The following is a 24,382-nucleotide window of genomic DNA, read 5'->3' on the forward strand; positions in this document are numbered from 1 at the left end:
ATGTCACATCCTCCCTCCTGCCCAGATTCTGCAACTGACTTCAGCATTTCCAACACTTCCCTCCCTCTTTCTTTGGGCAAAGAGTTGCAGGACTAACTATTTCAGTTCTTGTGTAGAACAGAGCCTGAAAAATGTACAAAAAGCCTGAAATCTCTTCAAAATGTTTGCCATTAATGCAATTTCTTGTACAACCATATTAATGTTATTGTATTTTTGTGACCTTCTAACCCTTCCTCTTCCAACCACCTACACAGAGCCTTTTTCACCCATAGATCTGGAAAGGCACTCCTTAAACAAAACAACATAAATCTGAAAATGTGCCAGCATGGAGTCTCTTCCTTCAGCAGCAGTTTATCCTCATCTCAGATGCCAGCAGGGCTTTGGACTCTCTCTGACAGCGGCTCAGGAATGATCCAGTTTCCCTTAAGGGAACAGACTGGCGGCATCCTAAACATCCTAAACTGCATGGGATCCTGACACAGGGGAGGGGGCAGAGCTGGCATCCACTGGGGCTTTGCCTCTCTGCCCCAGAAAACACCTATTTGTGCACCATCCTCCAACACTGGAACGCTTCAGGAAAAAACACAATTTTCTCACAGGGCAGGATTTACCCAGAGATTGAAAAGCAGTATTGTAAAGCTTGGTTTTAGCATTTCACTGTGAGAAAGCATGAAACACTAAAAGGAGGCAAGGGCACTTTTCGCACTGGGAAAAGGGGAAAGTCAGTATGAATTAACTGCAAGCAATTCTTCTTATTATTGTTACAGTGAGTTTATATCTATGTGTTGTGCTGTGTCTGCTAAGTCATCAAATTAAATATCTTCAAACTGAATTGTGGTCAGAGCAAAAGAGTTCCAAAAAGCTGTTGTGGAACTGTGACTGTGGGGCACACTCTGGCCAGAGCTGCTCCTTCAGCACACCAGTCATGATTTCTTCTCACTGAGGTCCCCAAGAAGTAGGCACCCCTGTAATGACCTATATCAAATCTGAGTATTTCCTATTGCTAGAAAACGTCTGCATATTAGAGAAAACAGTAGCAATGTTTTTCAGGAATAAGTATTTTGGACAAGAAAATAAAGAACTCAACAAGCTGTTCAGAAAGTACATGATATAACTGTAAGATGAATTTGCTTATCCCAAAGAGTCTTCATTTATGGCTAAAAAATATTACTTTATTATTTTTTTCTCACAATTTTCTTCCAATTCAACCACAATATAAACTACCAAACCCATCCTCACACATCTCTGCAAGCAAATTAAGCACTTTGTTTTGGAATTCATGCACAGAAGTAGGCTGGGTCCATTTCCTGTTGAACAGAGTGTAAGACCTCATCAACAACTGCCTGATTAATGATGCACCAAAGAAACCAAGAAACAAAACAATTCTTTTTTTCCTAAGTACATATTTTTTTACTATAAGCCAGTAAAACTAGCAAATCTTTTTTTGGAAGGGAAGAAATGGTACAAATTGTCATTACAAAATGAATATCACAGCATTTCACCATTTCACATTATTTTTCTGGTTTGGTTTATTCCTGTAAACTTAACTCTTTGGGTTCCTATCTTACCTCATCTTGGGACTTGACCAGTGTTTCAAATGTTTTTTCTCCACTTTCTCCATCTATCATTTTTTTCCGAATCTATTGGCAAGGAAGAAAAGGAAAAAGTGAAATAAAGATAAAAAGTGTAGGTGTTGCATGTAACATGAATAATCATTCAAGTGACCAAAATATTTCTTAAAAACGCAGAAAATGCTAATGCAAATGGAAGTCACAACTATTAAAAAAAAAGTTTTGTTTACAATTTTCTGATTTTTCCAATTAGAAGTTGTTTTATCCAAATATATACCAAAATCAGTAGAGTTAAGAAGCAACAATTCTGATGTACTTTCAATTGCCAGACCATGCCATAAAACTGCTTGATGTTGGGCACTGACAGAGAGAGAATGAATTCTGTGTGAAATGAAGTTTTCATTCTGCATGAAAAGAAGCTTTGCCTAGCATTTCTTGTCCCTCCCAGCACATCTGTGTGATTCAGGTAGTAGCACTGATTCACAGAAATACTTTTGTACCAGTTCAAGAGTAACTCCCCTCTGAAGCAGCCATTTCAAAGAAACTTCAAGGCAGAATTAAACAGATACCAAAGCAGGGTGATTACTGTCAGTATAAAAGAACAATTTCAGTCAAAAATATGTTAAAAATGTAAAATGTTTAAAAGCCTTTAATCTGATTTCAGAAAAATAACTAATGATCTTAAAAATTTATAACTTCTGAATATATTACAAAATCAGTAACTGAAAAATATACAGAGGAATTAATTTGCTGTCCGCACAACTTTGTTTCTCAGTTCTCTTTTTTGTCACAGGAAAAATCTTGCATTAATAGGGAAATACTTTTAAAATATTTCAGGTAAATATTCTATTAAAAAGTGTTATGAAAAAGTGTTTTGAAAAATTTTTCTAGCTTCCTTCTCAGGAATTGGTGCTTTAATGAAGAAGAATTTAAGTAGCAATCATGGTGGTTTTCAAAATGAGACGAATATAATACATTGCCCTCGCCTATGAATAATGCTGGGGTTTAATTTGTCTAAATATAACTTTATTTCTATATAAAGTTATATTTAGACAAATTTAAAATTCAGATTTATATTGAAATAGATACCCATTCAAAATCTAGAACATTGATTGGTTTGCAGTTTATGACATGGTGAAACATGAACAGCAACAGGAGCTAAGAAACCAGGTAATCTCACCTCAACTTTAATATCATTTTCCAATTCAGCATCTAGAAAATCCAGCGTAACAGGTTCCTGGGATTTAGGATTCTGAAGCAGAAGATATTAAATGATCAAATAATAAAGACAGAGTAGTTTAATATCACAAACCACTCTAATCCCTTCATTTCAAATTAGCCTACTTTACTGAGTTTACTTACCCGTCTATTTTAATCTCTTGTAGCATTACTAGTGGCCCTTTCTCATTTATTTTATTTTGTTGAATAGGGAGGTTAATTGGATAAGTGAAAATCAAATTAATACTAATTGCCAGTGTCTGTCTACAGCCTGTCATGTGTGGGGCTCAAGCAGAGGAAGCAGAGGATATGAATCTCTCACTTGATGTCCTGCCTCCAAGAAAGGAGAGAGAAATTTGGGAGAGTTTTCCACCCAACCAGCAAGCTGGGCAACTGTACTCTGCAATTTTACCAAGAGCAAAATACAACACAGGCTTGCTGATGTGAGGTGGGAATAGACTACAGTTCAAGATTCAAAAAGGCAGCAATTACAGCCAATTACTTGGGGTTTATAAAAAATAAACCCCACTTTTTTTGTCAGCATTGCAGGACTTCCCTGAACACCTTGGAGTTTCAAAAGCATTTCTCTTTACATCAGCACTGTTACCTCAGTTTAGAAGATGGAAACCTGTGGCACAGACATACTGAAACCCAATCTTCCAGACCTAAGGAACATTGATGATGTAAACCCTCAACTGTGGAGCACAGAGAACTTTGGTGATCTACATCTGTAGAAACCCTGGCCCCACAGGAGTTCTGGAAAGCCAGTGTAGCTCTGCTGAACTAGATCAAACCACCCTCCAGCCCTTGCTCCTTTCTCAGCTGCAGTCTGCATTTACTTGGCCAGAGCCATCTTCCATATGAGTTGGAATCCAACATTTTTTTCTGGCAATTTTGCCTAAGCCCCATTGACTTTATATTGTGTGTGGTGTAAAAATAATCCATCCTCATCACCCAGTAGTTATTTAATGCACCCCCTAAAAGCAAGTGCATTTCTTTAGAAAAAGGAGTATGGGGATATATTACTTAACCATTCAGAGTAGAAGATAAAAAAAAAAAATTAAGAGATTTCAGCAATTCTCCTATACTGACATATAGATTAAAGGTAGACTAAAGTCCCTTCCTTCAAAATTACAATCATATTTCTCATATCTTAGCATTCTCTGGCAAAGCTAAATGACAAATGTACATGTGACTGTTCTATCAAGGAATGCATACATGTTTCATCACAACACATGTATGCACCGGAAGCAAGTAATATCCTGAACAAATGGTAAAAGATGCCTTCATGTAACAGTCTGGAGTACTAAGAGCTTAACAACAGCTCTTATTTTCAAGATTGTAATATAGAATAGGCCAAGAAGACAGAAGATTATTTCTTCTTTTTCTTGAGGACAAAATGTACATGTCTCTGGCCATACAGAATCTTTCTTGTTCTTAACAAGACTTACTGTCTGCTAAAAGAAAAAACAATACATTTATTATCAGGAAGAGAATATGTACTGAAAACACTGCAGACAAAGATTCTGGGAATATTCTAAATATTTCTTTAAAATATTTACTGAAAACTTCAAGAAAATTTTTGCATATCTATTTATTTATGATTGATAAAACTAGCAACTTCAATATAATGGCATTAATGTATGCTCCCTACTAATTCAAAATTATTCAATTATTGCTCTGCAGTTGCTTTTCCCTCCCAACAAATCCACACTCTCAAAATAAGTAACAAAAGGCTTAAATGTAAAAATAAATAAAAATTTATATATCTTACATGCAATGGATAATGAATAGCATGGTCAAACCCAAACAGCATGCATGAAGGCATTGGCATGGCAGAGGAGGCATTTATGAAGTTCACATTCCATTCCAACACACAAAGGAACAGAGAAGAAAATAAATGGTAAAAAAAAAGAAAAAAAATAATAAAGCCATCACATCAAATCAAGGTCAATACTCATTTCAAATGATAACCTGGGCTAGTCATAGTCAAGGAGTCCCAAAGACAAAATAGCAAACTTTAATTCTGTAAAAATTCAAGTATGCATTAACTGTTCTTCTTTTTAAGATTTATATTATATCACCTCACAATTCTTATATGATACTTATTAATCACTTTTAATAGGCAAAAAAAACCTAATCATGTATAAATGCATTCTTAGATGTGCCTGAGGCACAAAGACAGCCACTAAGAGCTAGAACAGAAAATTCCTACACTGCTACTTTAAAAGGGAAGACTAATTCCCCTTTATGTCTCTTTTCTCCAAGAATGTTTATACCGGTATTTGGGCTCCATAATTTTTATTTCCAAGGTTGCCATTTACTGGGGTTTATTCCAAGCCACGAAGAAACAAACTTACAGTTCAGTTTGTTCTTCTCTTTATCCAGTCATGCCCTTAACATGACTGGAATAAGCTCACCACCACCACCATATTCAGCAGCACAACTTAACAAAACAGAACAGAAATAAATCACCAGCAATGAAGCATGCAAACAAAAGGATTGCAATCCATTTTCAGCAGGACAAATAAAGGCAAGGATCTATAATTTCAATGACAACTCATGAAGGAAACAAAGAAAGAAAGAACTGGTGCAGCAACATAAAAAAAAGTTAACTAAAATGCTTTTGTGTGTTTTGGGAAGTCAGTTCTCACAAATTCTATGGATGACCTTGTTTGCTGTGTTGCAGGAGCTTAGTTCTTACTCATACCTGCAGTACTAGTGAAGACAAAGGCTACTGGGCTTTTAAAAGAATTTTAAAAGAAGTGATGGAAAAAAGTCACAGGGGTAAACTCAGGAGCATCTGGAGGGGATGGGAGCCCAGAGGTTTTGCAGTGCTGACCTCCCCGGGCAGCAGCACTGCCTGGCAAACCCAGCAGCAGCCAGACACACCACGGCAAGCTCAGGAGCCAGCTGTGCTAAGAAAAACAAGACTTTTTTTTTTGATTCAGTGCTGATTTCTCCAGTGCACAAACAAAAACTCAGCCCTGAGGTGGCCTTCTACATGTGTTATAAACACAGCCACCCAATACTTGCTGAAATCGCTGACCTGGATCAGGATTTTACACCATGTTTTACTGGTGTTGCTGTGCAGGCCACAAGTTTTGCATTACAGATTCCCATATGTGTAAGAAATCAAACTTGATATACCATGTTTAAGTTTATTAATTTTCTAGTTACATAGTTAATATATTCCTTTAGTGATTTTTAAATTTTCATTACATGTTTTTTGCTGAGCAATTGCATTACATAAACATGACTAGTCATACTGTTCAGGCTAATGGCAGTTAATTCTGTGCAGTTGGGTCTGCTAAATTGAGAAAATTTAGGATATAGATAAAGAAATGGCAGATAGAACATATTCTCTACTCTGACTTCCCCAGGGAAAAAAAAAAAAAACAACAACCAAAAAAACCCTGAACAACTCATATTCTGTAATTTTATGCAGCATACACTGTACAATAAAACTTGGCAATAAAGTCACAAGAATTGTCCTCTGATCTTCTCTTGACTTTGGGTTTATGCAAGCAAAGCCAGCACAAGTAGTCTTTTTTTATTTCCACTCTTCAAATTAATTTCAACATCTGAAGAAGAATTTTTACAGCACGACTCTAATTAGCACCTATTAGTAAAGCATCATAATTTAATGGAATGCCCTTCACTACAGCCAATAGCATGTTTTCTATTATTTAAACAGGAAAGGATGCAAGCTTCATGCTTTGGAAGCTGTTTGTCACAATAAACAGTTCTCTAGTTAGATTTTTCCTAGTAAGCAGGGCAGAAGCTTTCTAATTATATTTCCAGGTCTATGCATTCTAATGCACTAATCACCTCCATCCAAAGTTACCTGTACATGGGGTCTCCTTTTTCTCAATTTAACTTTTGGTATGCCCACACCAATTTGCTGAAGTAACAAAAAAGCAGTAATTTATATTTTTGCACTATTAGTTAATAGCCTACTTATAGAATGGGAGTGTTTTCTCAACATCTGTGCTGTCCAGTGCATGTTTACTACTGCAAGCAGAGACCACCCCTCACCCTGATCATGAATTCTGAGCTCTCTTCCAGAATTAAACACAGTTTTAGGATAGGGAAACAAAAATCAGACATATGTTAATGTGAATAAAATTAACAGAGGGCTCTCCCTTCCACATATTCTGACAGAATAATATACAGAATGAGAATATCTCACTATTTATTTATATTTGATCCTAAAACCCAGCTCCTCCTAAGCTGCTTAAATAACCCTAAACAGTAAGAAAGAATATTGGACTTCACTGAAGGCATATGGAGTTTTAGGTCTGCCATTAAATGGGTCTTGATCAGAACCACAGTAAAAATGAAGAGAAGGATTCTAATCTTTAGAATAGTTTGAGAAATAGAATTATTTACTGTTTTCACAATGTAACTAAGATTTAGCTTGTTAATACATGCTTAATGGACTCACTTCAGTGACTACATTTGTTGGGTGGTGCATCCACCTGTTCTCTCCCATAACAGTGGGAAAAATATATGCATATATGCAGACACAAACAAAGAAAATTGACAATAAAACATAAAATTAAGTACTATAAAAAAACTTGCTAATTACACAAACATAAAAATGATTTAAGTTGTTTAAAACTATATTAAGATGCATATTAAAAGTTTTCCTGTTATGCTTTGGCATAATTTTCACATATTTCAGCAAATAAGAACATGATGGGAAACGTTTAAATTATTTTAATATGCTGTTGAATTTGTTGTTTGTTGACTTTTCTCAGTTGTGCAAACAACTTTACAAACTTCAAGTCAATTTCTCAAAATATTGATTGTGTTGAACCAGTTGTGATTTGAGGAAATAGATTTTCAGAAGGAAAGCAGAAGACATTCAAAAGAAGGAAGAATTGGAAGTGTAAGAAGCCCTCACCTCTCCAAAGGTAAAGACGTAGTTATGTTTTATTTTACAACTATTGAAAAATTGCTGGCAAAAAGGGTTAAAATGATGTTTGTTAATAAGTTAACAGCTACTGGGAGGTTCCACTAAAATTAATATGACATGTTAAAGAAAGTCCATGAATTCTAAATACATCTGTCTTTGTTGAGTACCATAGTTTTAAACTGTAGTTCCTGTATCAGCCTGAAGAGCATGCACCACCCCACACAAACTGGGAGTGGAAAACTCTAGTCTGTGTAACTGTTAATAACAACAATAACAATAATAATTCAAATGTTTAATGTTACATTTAGACATTGTTCTACAACATAACAATTGTTACGTATAAAACATCCTGTTTTAAACATACTCTAAATCAAAGTTTTGAGCATGAAGGGAAAACATCTCAGGACTTCCATATCCTTTTAAGAGGAAAATTACACAGAGAAACCATGACAATTAGCATCCTAATAATCCACCTCAGTTTGCCTAGATTTATTTGGGATGAGCTGAGTTTTAAAAAGAATTTTTTAATCTTCAATGTTGTGAGGCAACAGTGCAGGATAACAGCACATCTGAGATGAACAGAGTCCATCAGTTTCTTAGAAGATTAGGTCTGAAATAAGACTATTGCATTGCTTCTTTTTACATTACTCCTATGAATGAAAAGACAGTTTAATTTGCATACAAAGGAAAGATAAATAGGCCAATTGCTAATAACCTCTAATTAAGAAAATATTGGGTCAGTAATGATGCAGATTTTTGCCTCTGAAGAATTCACAAAAAAAAAAAAAATCAAAACTTCCATTTTGTAAGACACGAAAATCAAATGCGGATAGCCAGAAACCGAAGTCCTGCTCAGTTATGGAGACTATATAAAACCCTTCTTTTCCATGGTTTTCCTTTCTATTTTTGAAGTGCCTTTTAAAATAAATCAAAAGGGATATCTCATTAAAAGTTACAGTAAAGTTATTCTTTCTCTTCTTCAGAAGCACTTTTTTCTTTCTTGTGTTACACACTTGGCAAAAGATTTCAAATGTATTAATTACTGCACCAGGAAATTATTTCAAATATTCACAAAGCTGACTTCTCCCAGAATAAGAATAAAATTAATCACTAAAATATGTAGATGAATGCTTAATTTCTTCTTCTGTCTTTGACAATTAAAAAAGTTATCTTAACTTTGTCATTTATATAATATAACCTTTAGAATTCAAGAGACAAAGTTCACTGAAAAGAAGCAATTAAAATATGAGAATTTTCAAGAAGTCCACTAAATAGAAGATTGTTTCACATGGAGGAACCTGTCATTAAAACCAAGATCAAAGTTCTGATTTCAGAAAAAAAAAATCATCTATTCATATTGACATTTCTCATCAATGTCAGGAAGTTATTTAAGAAGATACAGACAATGTAGGATTCTCCACAAGGTAAGGACTACAGTTAATGGATAAAGGGCCAAACTGAAATATTTGGTTTCTATTTTCCTGAAATTCGATTAAAGTTGTCTCTTAATCGTATTTAGAAAAAAGTATCATGTTTAAACAGGGTAATCTACTAAAACTCTAGTGTTCTGGGAAGGGGTGCTCAGCTAAATCCATCCCAACTCTGAGATCAGGTTTCAGCTCTGGTAAACAAAAAAAACAACCAAATAAATAAATACAACAATTCAAGTAAAATACATTGTGTTTTCCTCTGATTTCTTTGGTTTTGCAAGTACAAAAATTTCAATCTTTTAAATGAGAAAGCATCACAAAAAAAAGATGCACAAAAGCTCAGTTTGCTTCAAGATGCTTCATAATGATTATACTGTTTTCACAATGATATTGTGAATGATATTACAGCTACTACTAATTGTTTTAATGTTAGTAAGTATATTAAAACACTTCACATGTATAAATATGCATTCAAAATATACATATTTTTATTTTATTAATAAACAAATTCGATATAAGTCAAACCTGGTGGATTTAGATGAAGCCATATATGCACCACAGATTTTCCTAACACAGACAAAACTGAGAATTTTCACTATTGCTGTCTTCTATCTTCTGAGTTTTTCTGACAACATCCCCTTAATATAGAGAAGTAAATTAGAAGGTATTTCATACCTTTGGTTGGAGATTTGGATGCAGTAGCACATACCCATTAGGATCAATTGCAAAATAGTATCCATTTGGACAAAGCTGGAAGAAAGAAATTAAATTTAGCATTATATGGTTTTAAGTAATGAAGAAAGGGTAATTAATGGTTTTCAAGAAATGCTCACATTGTGGAAAACACACGCCTCAGGCATCATGAAGTATAAGATTACTAACACAGACAAAATAATTTCTTAATTTTTTACTCTTTTAGGATCATAAACTTGGAGAATGATTTAGGCTGATGAAACCTCTGAAGGTCAGCTGGTACAACCTCTCACTGAAAGCAAAAAAATGAAGTCGAACTTAAAAAATAAAGTCCAACTAAAAAAATCAACTTAGAAGTTGGACTAGGTTTCAATTCCTTGAATACCTCCTGTGCAAATTCCTCAACATCAGGGAAGGGCAGTCTATTCTCCTTCTTCCCTAATTTCTGCTGGAATTTCCATTGGAAATGGAATTTCTAGTTACCTATGCTGGTAGCCTCTTTTTGAGGCAGTGTTAAGGTCCATTTTCTCCAGAATTCCCATTAGCTAACCCTTAGGCTCCTTCATCATCTCAAATGCATCTCAGCTTCTTCCAGGTGCCAGGTACTGCAGACCCCCCAGCCAACTTAGTAGCTCTGCACTGGGCCTGAGTATTTATTACCATTCAGGAAATCAAATCTGGACAGTGTACTGATGCAGATGTTTAGTGCACAGCTGGTTTTTACTGCCGTGGCACACTGCTAATTTATGTGCTGTGTGTCCTCTACCGCGACTCCCAAGTCCTTTCCTGCCCTGTGAGGCAGCCTGAGCTGTGGTGTGGGATTATTCCATTCTAAATGTAGGACTTTGCATCTGCCTTCAGTAAACTTGTGATGCTCCTTTTCCTCCCCAGCTTTTGTTTTCCGCAGCACCAGTTATTTTCATAGAAATTCCACAGCTAGATGTCTACATAAATAAATCAATCATATTGAGTAGGATATAGACAGACACCTATATTAAAGAAATTTTATAGAAAGAGATGTTCTAGACAAATGGCAAATATTTTCAGCTGAAATGATTGTGCACTCTGCATTAAGAACCAAACATTTAACTAAAGAGCAGTGCCTTAAGATACAGGAAGATAATTACTTGTAATACATCCCCCAATGCAAAAAGCTGACTTTTCCACAGTGCACTCGGATGGACAAATCACACAGTAACACATATATGGCTGGAGAGAAAACCACCAGAAAATGAACAACAATAGAATAGAATATATGAAAAGAAGCCTGCTGGTATTTTGACTCAAATCCAGTCATTGCAGCATGACTTGTGAAAGAGCATGCACAGAAATCACACATTAAACACACGTGATGGGAAACCACCAGTGCAAGCAGCTCACCGTAAATCGGGGCGTCAGTTTCTTTATGTCCTCCAAAGAGACATCCACTCCCATTACTCCAAGAATCAGCTGATTCTGGCAAAATTCAAAAATGTTAGTATGTATTAGATATATTTACAATGTAGAATAACTGGAACAATCAGTAAAATTGTATTTCTGCCTTCATGTTTTTTTTTGACAGATACATTTGTGAAGTTGCCTATTTAGTTATGTGTCTATTCTGAATATTTTAAATTATGTCAAAATGATTCAAAATAAAATTTAATAAATTTAGAATTTAATATAGAATATGAAAATTATTTCTGAAGATGGATTCCTTCCTAGATTAAATAATATATGTAAAAACAAAACAGCTAAAAGCAAAAGTGATGCAATAATATTGCCAGTTATGCAGATACTAAACTAGCAGCACCAGCACTTTTCATGTTGGGCAGCTGGTAAGTGAGACCTCAAAACAATTAACTCTTTGGGCTATAGTATAAAGATCAATGAAAAATATTCCAATGCAATAAAAAACCCCAGTGAGTAAAAGAATCATCAGCATTTGAAATCAGGGACTCAGGCAGTAAAGTTATTTTGCAAATAATTTATTTTTCTACTACAGAAAAGGGGGACAGTCATTTACATAGTGTGACCTGAATCCCTTGTCCATATGAAATAAATTTGTAAAATTTGCTTGAGGAGGAATCTTTCAGTCTATAAATAGATTAAGGTGGAGATACAAATTGAGTATCTCAATTAGAGACTGGAGTTCCCTTCTTGCTCATGTGTACTAGATCACGTCTGTTTTAATTCTCAGAATGACATCCTCTGATAATCAGTAGTCTGTCACTTTGAAGAGGACTGAGACAATTCCAGGCATTGTCTTGTAGATAAGATTAAGAAACATTTTCTTTTTTTGAGGGAAGCTAAGAAAACTCTTCTGAAAGTAAGCTAAAGAAATGCCAAAACCTCATTGATTCATTCTTTGTTATAGCTGAGAAACTGAATCAAATAATATTTGGTCTAAATTTCTGTATCTTTTGAACTGAATGGAGTACACAAAAGTAAAATATTTTACTACACATTGTTCAAGTATATTCCAGGTCTGTTTTTTGTTTTGTGAAGAGGACACAGATTCCATGTTAGACAGTAATAGGAATGGGAAATTTTATTTATTCAACACTTAGAATTTAATCTAAATACGGTGCTCTTTTCCATTATCATTACTAATGATGTACTAATTTATATTTTCTACATCACTGCCTTTTACCCTGAAATGCCACAGCCTCAGAGATTTGCTAGAAATTTATCTAGACATTATTTCTTAGAAAGGTCTAAATAATATCATCATCTACTTCCCATCTATTGAGCACTTAGTGCATTCCCACTGCCACTAAGACAGAGGGAGAGACAGTGGAGACAGTGGAATGTCACACCCTGAAACTCAGAATGACAAAAAAGGTAAAATAATGCAGTGTATTTTCCTGTTCCCAGGAGGTGATCAGATAAGCAGATATGACCCCTTTGTTTCTGAGGTACAAGACAATTACACTGCAAAATATTCTACGGAAATACACGTACTTCAAGGCATTTAATATTAAATTTAATTTATATAACTGCTACTTTTTTTTTCTTTGAATGAAAAGCTTACAATTTTCCCATTTTGTTCCCTTGTTAGATTGAAGACAGGCAGAGTTCCTGTAATCACAAGGCCCAGCTCCTAAAAAATAATCAGTAAAGAAGGGAGAAAAAGACTTTTAGTTAAAAAGCAGATGTTAAGCCCTGATATATTAGAACAATGGAATAATGTGTGTAGCTAAGCAATTACTTTCAGTATTTGTAAAAAACAATTACTTTCAATTTTGTAAAAAAGAAAATAATACTTTACTGACTTGATGAATAAAAAGTTGAAATTATGATTTTTTTTTGTCCACACATTATCTTTTTTAAAAATTGATGATGGTCAACAACTTAGGATATAAAAGTTTCAAGAAACCTAAATATTATTAAAATATATTTGCAGCTACAGTATCCACAAGGAAAGGAAAGGAAAGGAAAGGAAAGGAAAGGAAAGGAAAGGAAAGGAAAGGAAAGGAAAGGAAAGGAAAGGAAAGGAAAGGAAAGGAAAGGAAAGGAAAGGAAAGGAAAGGAAAGGAAAGGAAAGGAAAGGAAAGGAAAGGAAAGGAAAGGAAAGGAAAGGAAAGGAAAGGAAAGGAAAGGAAAGGAAAGGAAAGGAAAGGAAAGGAAAGGAAAGGAAAGGAAAGGAAAGGAAAGGAAAGGAAAGGAAAGGAAAGGAAAGGAAAGGAAAGGAAAGGAAAGGAAAGGAAAGGGAAAGGGAAGGGAAGGGAAGGAAAGATTAGAAATAGTAAATTTCAATTTGGAGTGATGGTGTTCATGTTCCCAAGTCACTTTCAGTGTGATGGGGCCCTCCTCTCCTGGAGATGGCTGAATTCCTGCTTTCTCATGGGAAGCAGTGAATTAATTCTCTGTTTTGCTTTGTTTGTGGGCACAGCTTTTCCTATTAAACTGTCTTTGTCTAAACTCACAAATTTCCCTTTTGATTTTCTCCCCAGCCTCTCCAGTGGAGGTTTGGGTGATGGCTGGGGTTAGGCCACAACAGGTATATAACACATACAGGAAAAAACAACTGAAAAATACAATAAATAATTCCTCTACTTTTTCTATCATCACTGCTTTGGACTGGTGTGCAATAATGTCTATATGGGCTTGGCAAAATCAGTCTCCTCTGGTACTGAGGCAACTGAGAAAAGGAATTTGCATTTTTTTGGGAAGATACAAGAAATCTGGTTTTCCTTTAGTACCCTTCACAAATCATACAGAAAATAGGATCCAGAGCCCCATATGTTCAGACAGCCAGGAAAATTTAGTTTTCTATTCCAAACTGTCCATAGGGAGATTTCTACCTTTTTTTATGTGATTGTTTAATTTTAAACTTTTCCCCTTCGTTTATGCTTACTCTCCTTCTATCTAGTTTATTGAGGAGTCTTATCTCTTTTCTCTCTTTGTTTTACTTGAAAAGAAAAAAAAAGCTAGATCACCATATGAATGCACTGTGGTGTAATCTGTTCTCTCTTTTCCCAGCCCAGTAGCACCTTTTTGAATTTTACACCATCCTTCATGAACTCACATTTGTGTATCAAGTGAAAGGTCAGAGTTAGTAAAGCTACAAGCAAAGTGAAGTGGATTTTGTAGGAAAGTAAGAGAAATAGGGATGAATCAGTAGAGAAGACATTATTTAGAAGAAACATTGAATAGATACATAATGAAACAGGAGGGGGATGTAATATGGGGGATAATACCATCTCCCCAGTATTAAAAAAAAAAAAAAAGAAGGTAAAGTTAGAAAGGATAGAAAGGATAAAAATTATGAATAAATTTTGCCTAACTAGTAAACCTAAAAGTATCTGAAAATTCTTGGATTATCTTGAAAATGAAGCCAGAGCAACACAGAAATAGAATGTAAAGGGACAGGGCTAAAAAAGAGCTGTGAATTGCTACAAATACATCGAATTATTTAAGACAGTCTTGAAAGCCAGACTGAAATGAAAGTTCCTCTTCAGAATTTTATAACCTGAATTTATGCAGTAATGTGGCCTCATGTAATAGACTTTGCATTACTTTAGTCTTAGCCACAAAAACAGCCACTGGGCAGTAAGAACCAAATTATAGGGATGAGTCCTGTAAGCCATATGTGTGTTTGTGAGTATACAATTGTAAATATACAATTTTATACCCACAAGCACACATATGTAACACATGAAGGCAGAAAACCTTGAAGGAAAGACTGAATGAACCCACTGAGTATATAAAGGAACAAAAGAGATGCCTGCAGGTGTCACTTATTTTACTTGAATCAACAGATCTCTATTCCCAGTTACAAATTTATCTTTGGCTTTACAACAGGATATGTACAGAGCATAAGAACTTCTGTCATCACATCCTTTATGTTTCCAGTAAGTACCTCAAAAATAACAAACAGAACACGGTTAAGGAACTTCTGGACATTGAAATTTCAAAGAAAAACTAGTTCCTCAGTGTCATGCTCTGTTATATTGACAGTAAAAATTATATGTTGATTAAAAAAAAATAATTACAGGAATGGAGGATGTGCATTTTGACATGATGTTACACGGCTACGTGATCGTGGATAAATACGTGAGTCCAAATCACCATTTTGCAGTAATTTTTGCCCTGTTCCTCAAAAGCAGGTTATTCAGAGCAAGAGATTAGATTTCCTCTAACAATACTTTTCCTCCTGTAGTTTCCTGAGTATGTTTGTTTTACAAGACCAAAGTGATAAATTCAGCACTAAGAAAGCTTTTCATAACTGTTTTTGTTTATATCCCCATTATTTACGCTGTCCAATTGAAGGTTAAAGAAATCATTACCTTGAGCAAGTAAGCAATTACAACAACCCAAGTTCAAAATTTGTGCAAATACTTAGTAATACTGATAGATTTAATTCTGCCTGGAATGTTCTTGGGAGGTAGAAAAAAAAAAAAAAAAAGAGGAAAAACTAAGAATTCTAAGAATTCCTCCACACCAGAAATGTAACAAATGACCTTTACTGCTGTCGGTACAACAATGGAAAGCTATTTGCTTCTTTTTTTTTTTTTTTTTTTTTTTTTTTTTTTTTTTTTTTTGCTTAAGCTGAGAACAGCAGTGGCCTGTACTTCAAAGTCTTCAGAGAATAAACTGGTTTTCTCTGCTAAATTTCAGGTCACTTAGATGGATACTAGGTGCAAGTAAGACCAGCACATTATAAATAGATCTCTTCCTAGGGGCTGTTCTATTAATCAGTATAGATGTTAGAAAAACAAGAATATCATGTTTGGAACTGTGAGAAATTGGATTAGTGGGAAAGCAGACCCACATAGTTACTGATTTTCTAAAATTCTTACTTTAGTAGAGATAAATACAGATCATACCAGAGCATCCAGATAGACATTTGTCCATTGGACTTGTTTGGCTTGCTCTCCAGCTAAAACCATTGGTCTTCCCAAAACATCCAGATATTCCTGTTAAAAAGTGTAATGAACTCATCAGAAGGCAACTCTTAGATCAAAGAGCACAAGCTATATTAAAATCAACAATAATTAAATAATAAAAATTAAAATATCAGGGGAAAAAAAGGAAATCAAAAGTCACCATTACTACAGGAGAAGCATTTATTTACTTCTTAAAAATTATACCACAAAATGATTAAGTCTTCAGTTTGCAGTATTTACTGAAGAGGTAATTCCTGTATTCCATTCCCAGTCACACAGACCTTACACACTCTTAACCACCACTCTTTTTCCACAAACTGAGAATTACAACTATTTTTATTTAATTGCTAATGACATAAAGAAGTTGCAAGCAGATTACAGAACCATCAACTCAGAAGAAAGAGTGGATAATGGAGGGTGAGTGGTGTAACATCTGGGTATGTTAAGTTCCTAGAGCAACAATTTGTGTAACTTCTATTGGAATAACAAAAATCAGAATTATAAAACCTCTTTTTCCTGTCTTTCTTCAGTTTGCGAGTATGGCTAAAGCTGGTGATCTTATGAGATGTCAGGTTTCTGGACTTATTTGGGAGAGGATGCCATCAAACTTTTTTCAGTCATCAACTTTTTCTACTTGTCTGATCTTATTAGAGATATGTCTTGCCAGACACTGTCTGGAAGAGTTTAACAGAATCAAAGGGTTCTTATTCAAGCCAGAAAAGGATTCTTATTTTCTGCCAAAAAATGTCATGCCTGGCCTTGGAAGGACAAAGAACTGCTGTGATATTTCTCTGCTTTTCTGGACATGTGAGTATCTGGACTTTCAGACAAGTGAAAAGAATAATTGTTCTTTTACACTGTCCATCTTCAGTCTGGAATTCATAATATAATCTCAGAGTACTGTGCCTTTGTTTATCTACATGCAAGTCTGCTGAGATGCTCCTACATCCTTTTTGAAGGAAAGAAGTACAATCTCTTCTGAAAGAGTTGGATCCATCCAGGTACCTCTCCTATAAAGCAGGATTGTGGCGCAGCACCCACATGAGTTCAGATGCTCTAGCAGGGCTATCCCCTCACATACATCCACAGCAGTGATAAAAACCCTTTGGGTCATGCAGAAAGCATGGCAGAAGGTGAACTGTGAATGCCTAGACACTTTATAAAAAATTACTGGTTTTATAGAACTTTATGATGAAGTTGCTGTCATGTCTCAGCATCAGAGTTTGAGGGACCATGTAAAACTTGGAGGAAAGCTGAGCCACAAGCTCAGTCCTTGTGCAGAGGCCCGAAGGACACAGAGCACTTCAGAACTTCAGACACTCCATGGTGTGCCCTGCTTTGGAGGAGGTGAATGTGAGCAGTGCTGTGACCAGGACACGAGCTGCTCTGGGCCAGGGTAACAGGGATAATGTTTTAAACTCTTTCTTGGCAACCACTTAAAATAAAAAGTAGAACATTTTAAGAGAATAATCCCTTAAATGTAGAAGAAACCCTTAATTTTTTATATTTTCTTAATGTAGTGTATCTTAAAATTTAATTGATTTTAGCAGAGGTGAAGAGCAAACATATCCAAGAACATATATTACTCCACTTTCTGCATGTTAAAACTGCATCTGGATTTGGCCAACTCACTTACCTGGGTGTTTATTCTTATGGCTCCAATAGATGGGATTTCATAGTAATAACCTAAAATTTGAAACAGAAACAATGTCATTTTACCATAACAGATTGATGGCCCCTTAATCTTGAGGAATGTAATTTAGCTTATAATTTCTAGTCTAAATTCTATTAGAATTATTGTTTATGTATGGAATACATTTTAGTAGATGCTACCACAATGCATGGCCATATGATGGGTCACCATGTAATTCAGACCAAGGTAGTGACTCTTAAGTAATGACAATTATAATTTGTTTCTTTTGGCTGTTTTGTTTAAGGCTGTATCATATACTGAGTTTATCCCAGTTACTATGATGTGCAAGTATATTTAATGTTTGTTTTAATATGCTGTGACAGCAACATAATTACATGCTGAATGCATATAGGGATGTAAAAATAGCTATGGTCTGCCACAAGAGTGAATTCATAGTATTAAAATATAAGGCATTCTGTGGAATGAAAAAAAACTAATGGTATTTCTCCTACACAGAGAATGTACATCAGAAATGTCTTTATTTAGCACTAATTTTATTGCTCATTTGTTTGAATTAAAAATATTTAAAATACTGTCCATGTAATAAAACTGAAGCTGGGCACTGAGATCCATCTTCAGTCCAAGAAATTTTTAAGTCAGATTGGAAGGAAGAGGCAGAGAATTAGAGAGGTAAACTATTGATATTAGTAATTTCCTTTGCTGTACGCAAAATCTTTTAATTTAGGAAAAAGTAAATAAAACTGCTTCCTTGGATGTGCAAACAAATAATCACAGGGATTTTAGACAGAAGATTACGATCATTCTGCTTCAATAATAAGATGACATAGGTGATTATGTTTTAAACCAGCTGGTCCTCATTTGTTTTAAAACAATGGCGGTCACATGCACACAGTATTTTGAGATACAAACATGTTAAAAAAAAATCTGTTTAAAACATAAATATCAATTTTCTGTTATTATCTAACAATAATATCTGCTCTTCATGGTGTTGTAGTATCTTCTGCATGACTTGTCAGCATGCTGAGGGTTTCATGAGGTTGTGACACATATGTATGCTATTCACCCAGGCTATGGGTTCTTCTAGTTTGGTTTTTTTGGTGTTTTTTGGTTTTTTGGTTTTTTGGGTTTTTTTGAATCTATGCCTTTCTCTCTATGTTACTCTTCTGCCTGAGCTCGTCTTTATCTCCTTCCCTGGCAGTCCTAATTTTCAAGACCCTTTGTAATCCAGCTCACCTCTCACCTCTTGCTTCTCACCAATTTGTAAAATAGTTTTACATTTCCAGTCAGGCCTGCAAATTCCTCTACTTAAAACATAAGCAAATGTTTGATACATTATATATATTCCACTTACCTCTATTATTTTCTATTATTTTTTTCTATTTTCTGATATATCTCTATATCTTATGACTTCTTGTGCAATTATAAGACATTTGGGACTCATATTTTTTGCACACTTAAAATGTTTCTGAGTACATTTTGAATGTAAAAATTTAATGTAGAAAACATTCTATTTCCTTACTTTCACCTTTTTTACTTTTTCTTTTTGTCCTACATAGAGAAAACATAATGAAAATAGAAAATATAAGAAGCTCTCAAAAACTAAGAAATCTTAGCAAGAACAATTTTGATATTTTCATTGAATAAGGGAAAAAAAATCCAAGTATCTTATCCCTTGTAAGTTTTGGAGAAAAACAGAAAGAAATGTAACCAGCCAACTAACCAAACAAAACTCCCTTTGTCCAGACCACTTAATTTAAACCAGCTTTGACTAATTTCTTATCTGTCATCAGTTCCAACTTTACATAGATGGCTATTACAACAAATATTCTCAAAACTGAACCATAATGGCTTATTATTATAAAAACTACTGTGGTAGTTTTCATACAATATGAAGTTTTAAATAAAGTAATAAAGAAAAAAATATACCAGTTTCTCGTTTACATGTGATTTTTTCATGTATATATTATGTAATAAAATAACTTTTGAAAATTTTGATAACAAATATAATAAACTTAAAAACCAATCTGAAAAATCTGCCATTTTTAGAGAGCAAAGATATCACCTAACCAAAGCTCTAGTGAAGATCAATTTAAAAGAAAGACACAGTACCTTTATTTTCACAGGCCATCCACTGTATGGGTCCTTTGTCATAATTATGTTGGCCAACAGAAAATGTGAACACGCGTACCTGTGCAAGTAAAAAACCAATGCATATAACAACTATTAATCATTTATTAGTTGTGACCCTCAAGGCAATGATACCTGATTTTTTCATAAATACGAATAGAAAAAAGAACACTATGAATTCTCCAGTTTTTGTATCCATAAAAGATATGAGAGATGCAAAAAATAAAAGATTGTGGTATTTTGTGTACTCCTATTATTTCTTCCATGATGTAGAATAAAGAAGAATGCTCTTTTACACAGTCTTTGTACTTTAAAAGTCTTACATTGGTGATTGTTCATGAAGTGTTTTAATTTTTAGGTTCCTTATTCTAGGGTGGTAATTATAATTCTTCAGTTGTTGTTAAATTAGTTGACAAAACATATCAATATTAGATGCTTACCAACGGCTTAAAAGAATATATGTGTGGCAGTAGAATTCAAAGCAATGCAAAACTTGAGTTTTTAGGATTCAAAATATGAAATTTTCAGATACTACACCAAACAATTTCACTTTTTCTCAGACTGGGTCTTCTTTATGTAAAACACTAAATTAGTTCAACAGACTTCAACTTCCATACAAAGGTTAAGCTTCTGGTTTTTCACCTTAAGCTCTTGATACTCATTTAAGTTGAGGGGTTTTTCAGCAAAATTATATTATTTTTTCACAATGCTATACTCTAATCTGTCTCAGCAACTCTAAGGAGTCATGGTTTCAGAAGAATTTGCCAAAATATCTTCAAGTTTTGGACTGAAAACAGACTTTTCAGCTGAAATGATTTTCCATGCAAATTTTCTCATTTGAATGAGAAAAATTTAAAACCAAAACCTGGTATTGCTTTTAAAATATTAAAAATCTTACCAGACAGATAGAAAAATTAGAAATACTATTTTTTAGCTTCTAGCTGAATATTTTGCACTAAATTTGAGTGCTTCTGTTAAAAGCTGGGAAAATTGTTTTCCCAATAATTTTATTGAACTGCTCACTATATTCATGTCCCCTCTGTTCAAGGGTCAGACACCATTTCCTTTTTAGGCATCCCTTTCTTTATTGATCTTTAACTTTACCACTTCAATGTACAAGTCATAGACCACAATTTGAAATCAGAATGAAAATTCCTTTCTATGGATTGGATGCTTCAAATGAAAATATATTACAATTAATTTGCATGCACGCTGTGAGCAAGCAATTAGGTAATGTTTTTGTTAAATATTACACTCTAAATTTGCAGAGACTCCTTGTAAACAACTGATCATTGCTATGTTTGTTAATGACTATTTATAAAAATTTTCACCACATTATTTAGCATGTTCAATTAGTACCCAAATCTTCACTTCCAAAAAAATTGGTGTGATATAATCAGAGCTCAAGTATTAACCAAGAGCTGTAGGAATGGCTTCACATCATCCATCAGCAGGTAGCAAATGGTGAAACTTTATTAGTGTTGACCCCTGTATGCAAGAAGGGCAAACAAAGCTTTGTGCTGGATGCCATTTTTAATTAACAATATGTTTTGATTTGCTTTATCCATACAACCCCTTTGTTTCTGCAGTTAAAAAGAGAATTAGAGTAACTGATTTAAGTACTTGTTTTATAGTTTAAGACTACTCCATATAGGGTCATTCCCCACTAATAAGTCATGCCAATTACATTTCTGGTTACACAGACAGGCATAGCAATGATTATGCCTCCATGATGGTAATTTTTTTCCTCATAGTTCATATAGATAAAGACAGATGAAAAATACCTTCTATTACCCTGAAAATATCAGTATTGACAGTGCAAAAATGACTTTATCTGGCATGTTTACATCTCATTTATTAATACTGCACCACAGTTGCCATTCCCCTTTTATTCTTGACATCTTTTAAAAAACGACAGCTACAATTCTTCTAATAGATCTTTCTTCTTCTACTTAATTAACATCTATTTTTTCCTTTTCTGATTATCACCATGTTATTTTATATTGGCACCTCTCAGCTCACAAGTTCCCTGCCTCCTGTATTGCTGTTCTTTTTGAATTCACACTGCTCCCAGTCCATTGTCCACTAAACATTTGATGCAGAATAGATTCTTCTCAAAAAACTATGGAAAATCCCCACTGATGGTCACTAATTAGATACTTGAGAGACCTGATGTTTCTTTTGGATTAAAAGCTACCAAGTCATGTGGGTTCTCTTGTGTGTGCAGAAAACATATGAGTCAATTAGACTGGACTGTCTAGCATTTGATCTCAAATGTAAAAATGAAACACTGAATTGGATTCAAGTTGCGAAATGCTGTGTAATTTAGGGAAAAACAGCAGTGTGTTAAATCTGCAACAAATCTATAAAGAATTTAGAATTTAAATTATTGACAACAAGCAGGAGACAATATATCTGATTTACTGTTCCTTGGATAATTAACAGAGATAAAGAACTGCAATGAAAATTGGAGATTTTAATTGTTACTTGGTTTGGCAAGAGGGTGGGATATTCAAAAGAGTATTCTTTTTCCTATTGCCTCATCTGGAATTGAGTAGGATGACAGACCAGCTGGAAAAATGAGTCAGCAAGTCAAATTAAACAAGCCAATTTTAGCAAAAAAAAAAAAAGCTCTCTGCTAAATTTTCTGTGACAGGACCCAGAGTCAGCCAAAGTACTGAGACGTACTTTTCTATATGTTTTCCTTATCTCTGCAAAGAAGACAATAGGCTATTGATTAAAAAAAAAAAAAAACCAAAAACAAAAAAAAAAAAACCAAAAAAAAAAAAACAAAACAAAACCAAACAAAAAACCAACCCTCCCCTCCCCCAAAAAACCAAAAACCCCAAACATTTAGTTATTTTTAACAGGAAATTTATGACTAAGAATACTTTAGGCAACCAGATCAGGCACAATGGGTATGAGCACCTCTCCCTTTGCCTGTCCTTTAAGCTTGGCTTCAACCAAGTGGGTTTCTGAGTTGAAGCAAACTGCCAAGTAGTCTTTGATGTCCAGAAGTTGTTTTCCATCACCACTGGTTATTGCTTCTCTCTGCAGCCTCTTGGGTCTGTGTAAGCTGCAGTTTCTGGGTGGTTTTGCCATGACATTTCCTCTCCACCACCCTCACTAGGGGATGGATGGACATGTGTGCTCCCCAACCCATTTCCTAGGGAAAGGGCAACCTTGGCTCAAGGCAGATCTATTAATCCTCTTCATAAAGACACATAAGATCCAAGGCAGTAAAATTAATGGAAAAATTAGATAAACAAATAGGAGCTGTCATGCTTTCTGATTTTCAATGGAACTATTAAAAGTAAAGTTCTTCTAGAAAACTTCAACCCTTAGAATTGAGCAAAACTAGAGATGGACACCAGCCTGCCCTGCCAGCCCATCCAGGCACTGTCTTGAAATTATTCTGAAATAAAAAAGTCCTAAGTTTTAGCAAAAAAGTTGAAAACTAATCCTCTGCATTTTCCTCGCTGAGACTAACCTTAGAGAGAGAGAAAAAAAAATCTTTATTATAATAATTTACAGTATATAGCAGAGGACTACACTAATTAGCAACAAATGTGAGGGGCACAGGCTGCCCAGGGAGGTTGTAAATCTGCTTCTATGGAGGTTTTAAACACCAGACTGGAGCAACCTGGCCTGTTCTCAGACCTGATATTGAACTAGAGACCTCTGCAAGTCACTTGCAACCTTATCCTAGGAACCTGTGAAGGACATCAAAGGTATATGCAAAAATTTAACTCCTTAACAGAGCAAGTGATAGATAAAAAATAATTCTACAAAAGCAGAGGAAGATGTACTTTATTGCAGAAAATATAATTGTAGAATTATAAAATTCATTTCCTACTTGTTTGTATTTCTTTCTGGTGGAATAAGATCATAAGCACCAAGGTGAATAAAAACTTTTGACTGCTACAGATTTTTTGGGACAATGGCATTTCAGAGAGTTGTGGTGAAGACAAAAATGAAGGGGTATCTATGAAAAGGCTGCTTTCCCTACAGATCTCATTTGCTTTTCATGTATTCTATTTCTTCATTTTGGTATTGGACTAAAATTAAGAAAGATTAAATTAAATGCTTCCTTTGGGTATATCATGTTATGAGTATTACAAAAAAATTAAGTCTTGACTGAAGTTAATTCAAAGGGGTAATTAAACACAATGCACTTGCTGTGTAGGGTACTGACTATATGTGCGGACAATGTAGAATCCTTGAATCACTGAATGTTCTGGTTGGAGGAGAAATTAAAGAACATCTCATTTTAACTCCCCTGTTAGGCCTAAAAGCACTGCACCCACTCTGCATACCCCTTAGAGTGGAAGAAATGAACAGATAAATTTTTTGACAGAAAAATTATTTGTCTTGAATTCTGTGCTACTGGAATGAGA

At 34.6% G+C, this 24,382-nt stretch overlaps 1 protein-coding gene across 4 annotated transcripts in view; it reads right to left on the reverse strand.

Annotated features, from left to right (window-relative positions):
* CACNA2D1 (calcium voltage-gated channel auxiliary subunit alpha2delta 1) overlaps positions 1-24,382 on the reverse strand; it is a 360,232-nt gene that overhangs the window by 36,564 nt on the left and 299,286 nt on the right. For 3 of the 4 annotated variants that reach the window (XM_058023720.1, XM_058023719.1, XM_058023721.1), the window contains exons 13-20: positions 19,968-20,046; positions 17,841-17,890; positions 16,145-16,234; positions 12,847-12,915; positions 11,214-11,288; positions 9,816-9,890; positions 2,752-2,823; positions 1,569-1,640 (exon numbers count right to left, since the gene is read on the reverse strand). In XM_058023720.1, the coding sequence (XP_057879703.1) occupies positions 1,569-1,640; positions 2,752-2,823; positions 9,816-9,890; positions 11,214-11,288; positions 12,847-12,915; positions 16,145-16,234; positions 17,841-17,890; positions 19,968-20,046 (582 nt within the window). Of the gene's footprint in view, positions 1-1,568; positions 1,641-2,751; positions 2,824-6,636; positions 6,694-9,815; positions 9,891-11,213; positions 11,289-12,846; positions 12,916-16,144; positions 16,235-17,840; positions 17,891-19,967; positions 20,047-24,382 lie in introns of all 4 variants that reach the window. The other variant, XM_058023722.1, reaches the window with a different exon arrangement.

This window comes from Melospiza georgiana, chromosome 4, assembly GCF_028018845.1.
Source record: "Melospiza georgiana isolate bMelGeo1 chromosome 4, bMelGeo1.pri, whole genome shotgun sequence".
Classification (NCBI taxonomy): Eukaryota; Metazoa; Chordata; class Aves; order Passeriformes; family Passerellidae; genus Melospiza; species Melospiza georgiana.